The 13,306-nt window shown below is 39.8% G+C and overlaps 1 protein-coding gene across 1 annotated transcript in view; it reads right to left on the minus strand.

Annotated features, from left to right (window-relative positions):
* Positions 1-1,870: 1,870 nt before the first annotated feature.
* POLR3B (RNA polymerase III subunit B) overlaps positions 1,871-13,306 on the minus strand; it is a 72,615-nt gene continuing 61,179 nt past the window's right edge. The window contains exons 26-28 of the mRNA XM_009086418.4: positions 11,935-12,048; positions 6,675-6,848; positions 1,871-2,570 (exon numbers count right to left, since the gene is read on the minus strand). Of these exons, the coding sequence (XP_009084666.1) occupies positions 2,441-2,570; positions 6,675-6,848; positions 11,935-12,048 (418 nt within the window). The 3' untranslated portion in view covers positions 1,871-2,440. The remainder of the gene's footprint in view (positions 2,571-6,674; positions 6,849-11,934; positions 12,049-13,306) is intronic.

A 13,306-nucleotide genomic window follows, 5' to 3' on the forward strand; every position in this document is an offset into this window, starting at 1 on the left:
TCTGGGGTTCTGTATTTTACCTCATCAGTCCATGCATGATTATTTTTTCCTGACTACAGTAAGATTCCTTCCATGAATTGCCACTTTGACCAACCATATTCCAGGAATCCATAGCCATTTGTTCTGTTTCTGCTGCTGGTTTTGTAATGCTTATTCCATTGCCAAGAGATTACTTGTAGGTATCAATTATGATGGAACATAGGCTGCCTCTGACAGAGACATAAGAAGTAAGCATCAGAGTTTCAACCCAGATCTGCACTCAGATAAGCCTTTAGTGTAGGCACAGGCTAAGGTCAGGCAGCAGTGATGTACAAACACAGCTGGATGTAGGTATCACCAGAGTAGCTGATAGTGGGTGACCCTCACTTACTGCCAGACATGTCTAGTTTTTCTACTTCACTGGGACCATCATTTTTAAGGCTGCTCCTTTCTTCCTAAACCTCAGCTATTACAGGATATCCTTCACCCTCAAAAATCCATTCATCCCCATGCTTCCATCAGCTTGAGGTGAACGAGCTGCAAGGTTCCTCCTCAGGGCTACACACAGACCTTTTCTCTCAATGAGGTTACTCATGAGTACATTTTTTGTTCCTCCTCCATCTCTGCTGTAGCTGCTTCAATTTCCACACGTGAAATATACACATTCAGAGTCTCTCATGTCCTGCAGCTCTGACCACCCAACCTAGGAGACCACCTCGGAGAGGACTAGGGAGCAAGGACTCATCCTCAGCGGGTTTCTGTGGTGGCCCCCAGCAGCCATAACCTTAGAGGCTCACTCCCTCTGCTGGTGCTCCTGAGCCGCAGCTGGGCATCTCAGGCACCAAAGCAGAGGTTGTTCATTCAGTTGAGGCTTTTGGTTAACCTCTTCCTCCAGTGTGGAGGATGTCACACTCTCACTCTCTTAAAACTCTTTTGTAAATAACCCTGAGCTGTTTGGATCCTGGAAGAGGTGCTTCAAGAGCTTCCAATCCAGCTGTGCTGTGTTGACATCTGGGTTGTCACCAGTCCAATTGCAAGAAAAATGGGGGGAAAAAAAAGAGAAGGAAAGTAGAATGTATTTCTTCAGGCTTGTTTTTTAAGCCGAAACACAAAAGTTTAAGTTTAAGCTTTTAGTGGAAGGCTAAAAAGAAATCTGCTCAGCTGATACTCATCTAAGCTCAGAGTTAAGAGAACAGAAGCAACATTATTGCATGAGCAGTGTCAGGATCAGCAGGATCGTAAGGATCAGCACACAAATTTCAGCCATATGAGGAGCCAAAGAGCATCTCAGGACTTCTACATCATAGGCAGCATTCTGTATCCTCACCCAGAGTGCTGCTTTTCACTGAAGGAAGTCTGTGCATGTTGATGTCCTTTGCTTAAAAAGTTAACTGCGTGCTTTTCTGAGTAAGGGCTTGTCAGTTTAGAGGACTAAATGTTTCTTAGTTCATCCACTGCTTTAGTTCTAGGCCTTAGACCTCATGAAAAAAAATCCAGCTGTTCCTTTTCTAAATCCTTTCAGGTCATTCAAACCTGCTTCACTGTCAGAGAACAATACATTCTTCTTCCTAGGTTTGGTTTTGTTTTGTTCTTAAAATGTTTTGGCTATGTTAATATTTTAAAAAAAGTTCTAGAGTCCTATGACAGCACACTAGGTAATGATCATTACCTTTTCAGGACTTTGAGCCAGTGTATTTTATCATATCTGCTACACTCAGTAGGAATGGAATGGATATCTGTGTGCTGTATCATGCATTTGCTACATATGCAGTTACCTGCTCCCCCGAACTTCACAGAAACTGCGTACACTTAGTTGACAGCATACTACCTGTACAAGCACACCACTGCTGGAACACAAATGCACCTGCGTGTTGAAATCTCACTCAAAATATCTGGTCTCAAGCCCTTGAGAAAGTAGTTTTATTTCTCTAACACTGACACTATTTTAGAAAATTTTAACACTGTAATGAATATGCTTTAGGAACAGAAAATGGTTTAGACATTTTAACACCTTACCATCCTTACAAAACTGTCAATATATTCAGCCACTATCATTTAAAACATTTATTACAGTGGTTTGGAAAACATTTTAAACCTCTGTGAACAAGATGTGTATTTAGCTCTGCTTATGACCTAGCCCAGCAAAGACCTTTTCAAACACAAGCATGGGATTTTTTGAAGTGATCCAAGTGCTTTGCTGGACCATGGCCTTATTCCTCCATTCCCATATGTCGTGTTCATGACTAATCAAGGCTTCAGAACTGCTCCTATTTCACTGACAGACTCTTCCATGTCAGCTTAAAAAACAAGGAGGATATGTAAGAAAGATTTCCTACTGTCTTGCATCTCCCATCACTCAGGTTTTAGAGTTTATTCCTGTTCACCAAAAACTCTCCCAGTTAGATATGCTGGATTTTCATACCATTCCTAAAGGTACATTTTGGGGTCTTTTTCATCTTGTTCATTCATTGTACTTAGCAAGTTTTAGCCTAGGTATGATGTTCATGGACTGCAGTTCTTGGAATAAGAGTTTACAGGCATAAGGTATTCGCAGCGAAGACACATGACATGAAGATTTGCAGTAGTGGCACCTAGGGAAACAAACAAAAAGTTAAGAGTTGGTCAATAACTTCTGCTGATAAAACCCAGTTGCCACTAGCCACTGTTGTTCTATCCATCTGCATTTAAACACTCGCCACAGTCCTAGAAGCACCAAATGCTTGAGACACATTTTAGTGCTTAAGTCACAGCTTTAAAGTCCTTAAATAATGTGACTGAAATCAATAGGAGTTTAATGTTAAACCTGCACTTTTGAGTCAGTGCAATGGAGCTAACAGGACTGACTTCTGCTTCTTCAGCACTCAAATAAATGTCAACAAATTCAGCACTGCATAGTGACAGAAAGGAGGTGAACAAAGCCAAGTGCTTCTGAAAAAATGGTTAATGGTGCAATTTCTGTGTTACATGTATGTCACAAAAAGAAGAGTCAGGAAGAAAGAAGGTTTTTAATATGCAATTTCACCCTATAATGTCTCAAGTCATTATACTTTCCAGAAAAGAGGTCTTTCTCATCTTACATCTTTAAACTTTAGTCAGCATAGAAACTCAGTAAAATTGCTTTAACACATATTCTTTGTGCTCTTTGCTCTAATGATCTTAAAATTCAAAGAGAAAGGGATTTTTTGTCAAATAGATATAACTGTGACTATATAAGGAATAAATAGGCTAGTCAGCCATCTTTACAGTGTTGGGACTCAAATTCAGTGGTGGTAGAAAATATTTTTAATAAAAATCCATTTCCAACCTCCCTATTTCTTCATTCTCCTGTACGTTAAATTTTCTGGTTTTGGAGAGTTGAGAAAGCCACTCCTTTGGGAACAGAGAGTGACTCAGCACTTCCTAATGGTCTAATTTTTGTTCCTGAGTTTCAAATTTATATTTCTGCCATAAAGTCATAACAGTCTGAAGATCCAGTTAAGGAGGAATTAGCAAAACTCCTGCAGGCTTCCATGGTACAGAATAAGGCTCACAGTCAATGCAGGTTTATGAACTCCCCTAGTCCATATTTATAGGAATAGGTACATTTTATGGTGGGAGAAAGTGACCTCAAAGGGAGCCGTTCTCCAGAGATGGCAAGCAAGCAATTGCTCTCTATAGGAGATATAGAATTCCTTGCAGGCCCTGGAAGCCTGATGAGACACAATTTCTCTGCTATGAGCACACATCTGCCATCTGATTACACCTCCTAGGGACTGAGGAGCAGAGACTTCTCACTGCACCCAGGCTCAAAACTACACCATTCTGGGCCTGCTTTGTACTCAATAAGGACCACCCAGAAAGGTGCAGTCAGTACAAAACTCTGTCAAACAGAGATCACAGAAATAAGTACATTAAAGACCATTTAGTATTAGAATTGGCACTAAACTGGTCAGGAAAAGGCAACTATACCATTGAAGGCTGAATCTGAATCAGAAATAAAATTTTTCTTCATGTATAGTTTAAGATGCACATACTAGAGAGAACAGAATAACTTATCATCAAAAAAGGACCACATTTTGCTCATTGCATTCAGTGCAGTTCTGCTCCTAAGCACCTGTGCAACAGCTAAGTTGGAAAATCTGCATAAACCCAGTAAATCATAGTAAGTTTCAACCACATTTTTTACAGGGACAAATTCTATCACTGCCACAAGAATCCCTCTCCCGTGTGAAAATACCAATTCAAGCCCCAACACTGATCTGCTGTTCTATCTATCTTGCAGAAAAACTTACCCAGGGGCTAGTCCTTGTCTGAGAGGAAGGGCTCATCTTCCATAAGACAAGTGCCCTTAATGCCAGCCACAAACAATGTTTCTAAAGGTTTCTTGCAGGAATGTCTTATTAATGCCTGAGTCACTAAAAAGGCCCATTTGGAAGTTTCTCTTAATGGCTTCATCTCAACTGTGATGCTCATTATAGGGCCACTTACCTCAGATACTGGTAGACACAGTATAAAATTCAGCAGAAGCTCTCTTATTGATTACTCTCACACATCAGACAGCTTTTCACAGAATCAGATTGCAAGAATGTCTGGTTCTGTCTGAGACAGCAGCTTCTTTCACAATTATTTAAGGAGTTACTTAACTTTGCTACAAACTTCAAAAAATTAATTGTATTACCAACAGCTTAAAAATAAAATGTGGTATTACTTCTAAAGTTCAAATTCATAATTTTCTTCAAGGTACTTTCACTTCCTGTGGATTCTGAAAATCTTCAAGGACTGCTCTGAAAGTCAAGGTCTTATTGAAAAAATAATTGAGCTACATCTGCATGTGAGATTTTTTAAGAGCAATGCTTTACAGAGTTAGTGGTTGGTTCTTTGAGTTATGGCATGTCCTCCCTTTAACATTACTTCCTACAACTGTCATTTGCGTTACAGTAGTTTTAAGAGACCTGGGTCAGAAAAAAGCATCCCTTCTTACATACACTGAACACACCCTCAAGAAAAACAGGATTTTCAAAAAGGGTTATGGCAGAAGAGCCAACAGGACCATGCCCAGCTGAAAATCACCAATTTCAGGATGCCCAGAGAAGGGCTCATCTCTCCTCTGGATTACATGTGTTTACCCCCTCTATCTGAACATCTGCTTCTCCAGGAGCAGAGCTACTGCTGCAGTGAGCAGACAAAGGTGGTGCTTGGTTTCTGGCCAGAAGCCACATGCTTCAGAAAAAAGGGTCTGAGCAAGGACAGAAACAGTAGCTGCCAGCTTTACACATCTACAATCTGAGAATACACTTTACTTTCCTACTTCATTACATCATGGAAAAATCACACTTGAGACATTAAAGGGAATAAAGTCCAATTTTCTGCCCCTCCCATTAAATTAATGCTGATATCCATAACATGACAAGTTTTCAACTGTGGTTTTTTGAGGTTCAGAAATTAATCTTTCTCCTCCTCCTTTTATTTCTCTATCTTTTCCCAACGCAAATGTTAGAGTACCTTGTAACTTGAACTTGCACCTTTTTTTTTTTCTTCCCTTAGTCATGGGATTTCAGATCACCTGTTTTTGCAAAGCTTGCAAGAACGTTGTATCTCAAACTCCTATTGGTCTCACAAGTCTGTTTTCTGCTTGCCTAAAACAAAACCAGGTCAAAGCAAAACATCTCCCTCAGAGACCTCTAGACCTCAGACTTCTCTAAAGAGAAATTTGTTTATCTTCCAATAATAGTGGGCATTTTCAGCATGCTACAGGACAACTTTAAATCTAACATCTCAAAATTGCTGGAGAGAAGAGACAGTTAAAGCAAAACCCAGTGAGTTACAAAGCAAAACACACGGTGAGTTACACACAGCTTAGACATTTAGTTTTATGCTTCTCCTACATGAAAAACCAGTTTGTTTTCAGGAGACCAACTCAGTACTGTGTTAGGCCAGCAAGACCATTAGCCAGTCTAGAGAGAAGTTTCCTAGAGACAAAGTATTCAGGCAGAAGCCAGCTGAATTTCCAAACAGGTAACTGCTCGTCTCTCAAGCTCCAACATGGGATCAGTGCACTTGCCTGATGCTTTGAGGAGGAACTCCTTGTTTCACAAGATTCCAAAGCAAAAGGCGTTTGGGAGGGGGACATCCGAAGAAAACCAAGTGCATGGGATTATGAACATCATAGCTACAGAACAAGAAAGCAGGGGATATTGCTTTCTTCTCCTATTCTTCTGGGCCCACTCTCACTCTTCAGCCTTGTGAGGTTCAACATGGCATTGTAGCAGGAAGATGTGTGACTAGCCCAACCACTATCCTCATTTCTGCTGACAGAACCATCAAGTACATTGACACTGCTGTTCTCCCCTTTTCAAAATACAGATGATATATGGGACTGGGTGCTTAGTAGTCCCTTGCAAGGGTGGGAGAGAAGGTCAGCACTGGAATGGAAGGTCAGCAGACAGACTGAAGGGAACAGCCTGGCTGTGGAAGAGAACACCTGTGCCCCCACAACAGGAGAGATCCCTGGCTCATTGACTACACACGCAATTCAGTCCTAATTTCAATCAAACCACAATAAAGAACCATCCCGTCACCATTTTTCCAAATGCCAATTTTGAACTGTTTAAATTAAGTGTATGAGATTGTTAACTGGTTCCTGTGAGCTCTTGAAAACTGAGAAGCACTGCAACCAAGGGCAAGGTTCTGTTACACAGAGGCACTTGACAACTTACCATCCAGAGTACCCTAGCAAGCCACACTGGCCACAAACATCCACTTCAAAGGCATCACTTGAAATCATCAGTCTCTCCAACAAAAGCATGCTGGCTCCATAACCGATCAAACAATCCCTTTCCATCTCTCCAAGACGTAAACCACCATCACGGGATCGACCTTCAGTGGGTTGCCTTTGAAATAAATATTTGAGAAATGTAGTAAGTACTACAAAACATACATTCTATTGACTCTAGGCTGTCTACAAACTGTAGGAACAACACAGGGTTGATGGACTTTACAAACCAGAGCTGCTGATCTCACAAATGTGTTGCTACTGTATCTGCACTACAATGCAGTTCTTTAAGTGGCAACTGCAGTACCAGGCTACATCTCTTTACCTCTCAGAATGCAGCTGAATAAGTGAAAACAAGATGTTTAAGAGCATCCAAGACAATCCGGACACAGATTTGGCACTCTTTCTTGATGAGACATTATCATCCATCGCTAACAAAATGAAACTATATTCAGCAGTTAATGAATCAATCATCAACCTAATGCTTCAGCTGAACTACAGCTAAGACCAATTTCTAAAATAAAGATGGTTTTGATCTGTGAGAGAACACCAAAATAAGTCAGCAACAAGTAGTATACATATTGCTAACTCATTACTGAAATGCTATTTTTTTAAGTGACATTTATCTAGTTTATTTTTTTCATGTATGATGGTTAATAGACTGATTTTTGTGATCTATAGGTTCCTCTACACAAGTCAAACTCTTATTTATTGTCTGAGGAGACTTCCTGTCCTTATGGTGCTAGAGGAAAATTTTAATAAAGCAATCAAGTATACATTAAAGATTTTGAAGCAAAAAAATAAGGCCTGTATATAATCTAATATTAAGACTGCATAAGATAATCTTTTTGTTGGACACAATCAAAACTTTTAACCTCTTGTTTGTCACTCTGCTAGTTCACAGTATCAGTTCTACTCTCATGCACCAGCACAATGATGTAGTACTTCGGTTGCAAATGTCAGAGCAAACTATGAAACAAAAACAATCCTGAATTCCTACAGCACTAATATACTGCATGCATTTTAGTGAATATTTCCATCTTAGTATATTCCCTGAAACATGACAGCAAAGAGAAGGAATTTAAAAGAAGTTACTGAGCTTCACTGCTCCCTGAAACCTCATGTTTATGTGATGATTCTGACACTTGTAGCAGTGTAATCCACCTACAGTATTCAATGACAGATCTGGCCCATTACTTTTGAAATATATTTTGTTTCTATTATTTCTAACCACTGAATTTTTTTAAGTTTTCTACAGATAATAAAAATAAGATTTTGCCAACTTGCTGCATATTGCAGGAGAGAACTTATAAAAGCCCTCAACAGGTCATAATCTTTTGTAACATGTAAAAACCAAGCCTGATTACCAGACCAAAATACCTTCTAAAGATGCAAGTTGTATTTGTTTTTAGGGGCAAGTAGTTTCTCTTACTCTGACCACACTGGAACCTTAAAACGAATCTGCTTGTAATTCAAATTGTCCTTTTCATTCATATAACCTTCTGTTTTTGCAACTCTTGGGAGAATGGATAGAATTACATCCTGATTAAACTCCCCAGGGCCCCCTCCCCACATGATGGCACCGTCACTGTTCAGATGCTGTTTTAAAGGCTAACCCTGTGCTGAATGCAGTTTCTCTTGTTAAGGGCCAACAGGCAGATTTTAAAAGCAGTCTGGACCTCCAAGGAATCAGGCATTTGCTAACGGTGCTAGAAGTGCCCGAGTTGTTTTTATGAACTGACTTCTGTAATATTATTTATACACAAGTCTGCTTTCAGAGGTTTCACCTGGTGCTGTTGTTCAGGATAAAAGAGTTTTACAAATGTAAGCCCAAATAAAGTCTCACCCCAATTACGGCAAGATAAAACCTCTGGAAGTAGTATGGGGCCTCAACTCCATGCCTAGATATGCCATAGGTCTTCCACCAGATACAGGGTGAACATTTTTAAGGCAGATGAAATTCTATAAAAAAATTTACAAGAAGTCCCCCAAACAAAAAAATCCAACTTAAACTTTTAGCTGTCAAGTTTCATTCCCGCTGTCTATGACCTCATTCAAAGAAAACAAAACAAAATTCTGCCTATCTAAAAAACAGTCTTCTCTAAAGTACCAAAAAATTTCAATATTGAGATTGAGATTGAAATGAGTCTATGTTCTGCTTCCTAAGATTATCAGATTTTTCCTCCAGCTCACACAAGTTTTACAATTCCTCATTTAAAAAGTTCTTTAAGATATTAAAACAGTACTTATAAAGCATCTGTGCTTCCCCTTTCCCACTATACACATGTACACTGCAGCTGTTGCCCTGGGCAACTAACTTCTTTCTTTAGTCTAAATATAATAAAACACCAGAAAACAAACCAGACTCTTGAAAATAAAATTGGGAATATTATGAAGAAGAGATTTTTTTAATATTAAGGAAATATATAAGTTCCTAAAATCCTCAAATGCTAAATAAAATGAAGTGATGCTTTAAATAAAAAAATAAGTGATCTTCATTCAATTTAACTGTTGCTTTTAGAACAAAAAAACATGAAACAATTAACTTCAGTGTTTTTAAGCACATTAAGAATTTTTTTGCATTAATTCTGCATTTTCTGCAAGAACAGTGAGTTCAGCTGAATGGTCTTATTCCTTGTTTCACTGGCCAGTGGGGCAAATAAGTCTGCCTCCATGGTCTCAGCAGATCTCCTTTGTGCCTGCTAGGAAGAACAAGTGACTAGTTTGAATGGAGTTGTTTGCTGAAACACTGATCTCCAAGAAGTGGAACGTTACCTAAAAACCCTGCCTGAAGGAGGAGGACATCCCATGCTCACAGAGCCCCAGAGCACAGAGGGGAGCCCTGAATGTTGTTTGTCCCATTCCTCCCCTGCAGCACAACAGGACCTGGCACATCTGACATGTGACAAAGACACACAGGTGGCAGCTCTGACAATGTCCATCAAAACAACTCTGCATGCAGAAAGCTTACATTGCTCTCTGGTAAGAAAAATTAAAAGCAGTTTTTTTATTAAAAAGATTCAGCAGGACTGGGTATCTGAGCAACACCACATGTAGAACTGTCTTACACACTGTCAACTCCCCATGGCATTGAAATTAAGGATTGCACTTCACTTCCAGTACCAGTCCAGAGGGCAACCATCCTGGTGGGTTTGACCATGGTTGACAAAGAGTGCTGCTTAGCAATTCTGCAAAGTCTTGTTTTAATCGGAACAATAGCTAGAATCAGTGATGGTCAAGAAGCTCAAGTATTCTGCCTTATTCCAGATGGAAATACAGCTTTGCTCTGTCACTTAGGGTACATTTGATATATAATAAAATGCATTTCAAGACAATGACAGCCAAATTCCACATTGGACGCTGTTACAGGATTACTTTTAAAATCAAAAAAGAATGTTAGATGCAATCTACTCCCCAGGAAGTGCAGTGGATGATAAAACAATAGCAAATATGAAAGCTGGCAATGCCGACTCTCTCTGCAGAGGCAATGGCAGTAACAAATGTTTAATTATTTCAGGAGAAAAAAGAAAATTCCTGAAAGACTAGTCAAGAGGCAGCATAAATTGAACATCCACTAGCTTTCCTCAAAGTCAAATAAGGAGCCCTAATTAAGTAGTATGATGCTACTGACTGAACAAAGAAATTGCAGAAAGGAAGGGATGGGGGAAATCACACAACCTTCATCTTTACATATAAACATTACATTGACTTGGTATTTAGGTTTCATTTAAATTCAGTATCTCTGAACAGCTGAGAAGTTGGGCAGGCAATACAAAGGCAGATCAAGGGATTTGGGTAAGCCAGGAGTTCCAGTAAATCCTGTGTACTCTTAGCTAAGATAGAGAGTCTTCACTTTCATGTGAAGGACCAATATAATGCTTAACACACTGAAGAACAGAAAATAGGGCAGACAGCCTATTATTTGGGAATATCATTTATGTTCATATAGGCAAGGAGCTGTGGTTGTGCTACACCTCCTTTTCTCAATGTGGTTGATGAAAAAGTTCAGACAAGAATTACAAAATCTTTTCATGATTTCTTTCCCAGTTCAACCACTGGCATTTATTTCCATGGAAAGCACAAGTTTGTCCTATAGACAGTGTGAGGTTGGAAAGCAAAAAGGCATAGAAAATAAAAAGAGGAAGACACCTCTGTATCAAGTACAGCAGAGACCTGCCCCTCCTTTCTCTAACAGCACATCAATAGGTAGAAGCTGCACTTACTAAGAGCTGTTGTGCAGCCAGGCAAAGCAAGAGTGGTGGATCCTCACACAATCAGAGGCATAAAAATAAATGAAGAATTAAAGAATACAAATCATACTTGTTATAGGGAAGAGTAAGGGACAGATATGACTGTGCTTACATCCTACTAACAGTGGAAAGATTGCTACAGTCAGAATCAGTACAAGTTTTGACTGGTCAAAAAGAAAAGTGCCACCATGCAGGAGGTGAGGTATAAGTGTCTACATAGTAGCCCAGAGAGACTGGCCCAAAAGACATTTGGAATAATCTTCTAAGATTAGCTGGAATTTAATTTTCTGGCAAGTTTCAGTAAATAATCCTATTGTGATGGAGAGAGGTGAACTAAATCACACCTTAGAAGCATGCCCAAAGCAAGGCCTGTGCCACTAAATTCTTTTTTGTGAGCAAAGAATATCAGAAACTTTGAACATGAGTGCAAGGAGACACAGAGCTTGGCTTTAAGGAGAAAAAGTAAAGTAGCACCAGTAAAACCAGGAGGCTTCAATTTCCCCAAAGGGTTTCTCAAAGTATGTTGAAATATTAGACCGTACTTTAAAATTTCTTACTTCTACTCATAACTGATTTTGTAAAAGAAAAATACCTACAATATGAGCTAAAATACCTAACAAACCTCTTAAAATACCTATGATATGAGGAATTTGAGAGGAAGGGCCCACAGTGTGTACTGTGAGTCAGAGATGACTTTTTATCAGCTGCTAGCAGTAGTTTGAGAAGCAAACTCAAAACAAAAAGTTTTGAACTACATAGAGCACACCTGAACCTTCAGAACAACCTCTTGCCACAGTCTACTGTCACGAGTTTTTAGTCTGCAACAATGTAATAACAGTTCAGAGCATTTCATGCCAAGTATCACAAGGAAAAAAGCTCAGTTTTATAGCAATCAGTCAGCTGGGCATACTTCTGCATGTACACAAGAATTTTGTGCTTAGCTTGTAATAATACCTGGTGAGCACTGCTCTGGGTCCTCGAGCTCTTGCATGCATTTTATCCAACACCATGTGCTTCAGTTTCTGGTAATACACGGGACCAAAATAGATATATGCTTCCAAAGGCTCCCTGAAAGAATAAAAAGCAAAGCAAAACTGACAACCACAGTTAGCACAGCTCTACCTGAAGAGAGGCAAGGGTGTCATGTACAGGAGAAATGTGAAACAATTTGGAAATAATGAATCCTAGAAAAATGTGTTTAGACTTTCTGGGCAACCAGTCTGAAACCTCTTTCAGGGAAACCTGAACACAGAGGCAGTACACTGCCAGCACCACATGCTGCTGTATCCACTGCAGCAAGGAACAAGCTCCTGAGCTCTGGTCTTATGTTGTGCAGACATGCTGCTACAGCTGCATGTACCTGTGTCAGCTGTAACATGGTAAGCCCCTCCTCTGTATCTGTACAGGAGTGTTTCAACAATAGCCAGCAAGGACTGTAAATGTCTCAGTCTCTGAAGAGTGACTTAGGGTATTTCTGTTTACATTCCTTCCCAAAGGTAAGCATATATGTAAGCAAATACATCCAGCATAAATGCTCAAAACATCCTTTTTGTAGGAGCACTTTCAGAATTTGCATTTGCAACAATTGCTTATCACTGGCACACTGCGAGCCTGACAGCTTCCTCATTCACTAATTGTCCCTGCACAGCACCCTGAGGCACAACCCAAGGCCCAGATGGGTGAAAGCCCTCCTTAAGTGGCTGTGCATCAGCACAGCTGCCTTGACAGCACTGCCCAGCAGCTGCATCCAGGGGACAAAGCCTGTTGCCCTGGCTGGCCCTGGGGACTCAGATGAGCTGGGTAAAGGGCTCTTGAGAACTGTATTTAGGCACTTTCATCAGCTTGAGAACATCTGTGAGCAGTACAGAGGGTGTTACTCCATTTTGTGAGCTGGAGTATGGCTAAAGATTTCTGTGTATAAAACACCCCCAACTGTAAGGAGAGTGTAAGCACCTAAGGATCAGAAAGCAACCAGTGAAAAGCACTCAGTCGTTTCCCAGCTACCACCTTCACCCAGCTACCACCTACAGCACTAAGAATGTCGAGAATTAACACTCACAGACTCAACAAGGCCTTGCTTGAGGGGAGAAAAAAAAAAGGTAAAATGCAATGTAAAAATAAGCAGGAGACAACAGTATGCAGTGTTATTATTGACATTATGCAGGCTATTGAAGAAAATAATAAAACTTCATTAGACATTTGAAATCTGCAAATTTTAACATTCTTTCTGAAATCTGAAATCAAATTTCATAACAAACAGATAAGGCCTGTGTAATTTGATTGGAAAAAAGTATCAGTATCCTTAAACAAAATCTCTAAAAAGGGC

This window comes from Serinus canaria, chromosome 1A (assembly GCF_022539315.1).
Source record: "Serinus canaria isolate serCan28SL12 chromosome 1A, serCan2020, whole genome shotgun sequence".
Classification (NCBI taxonomy): Eukaryota; Metazoa; Chordata; class Aves; order Passeriformes; family Fringillidae; genus Serinus; species Serinus canaria.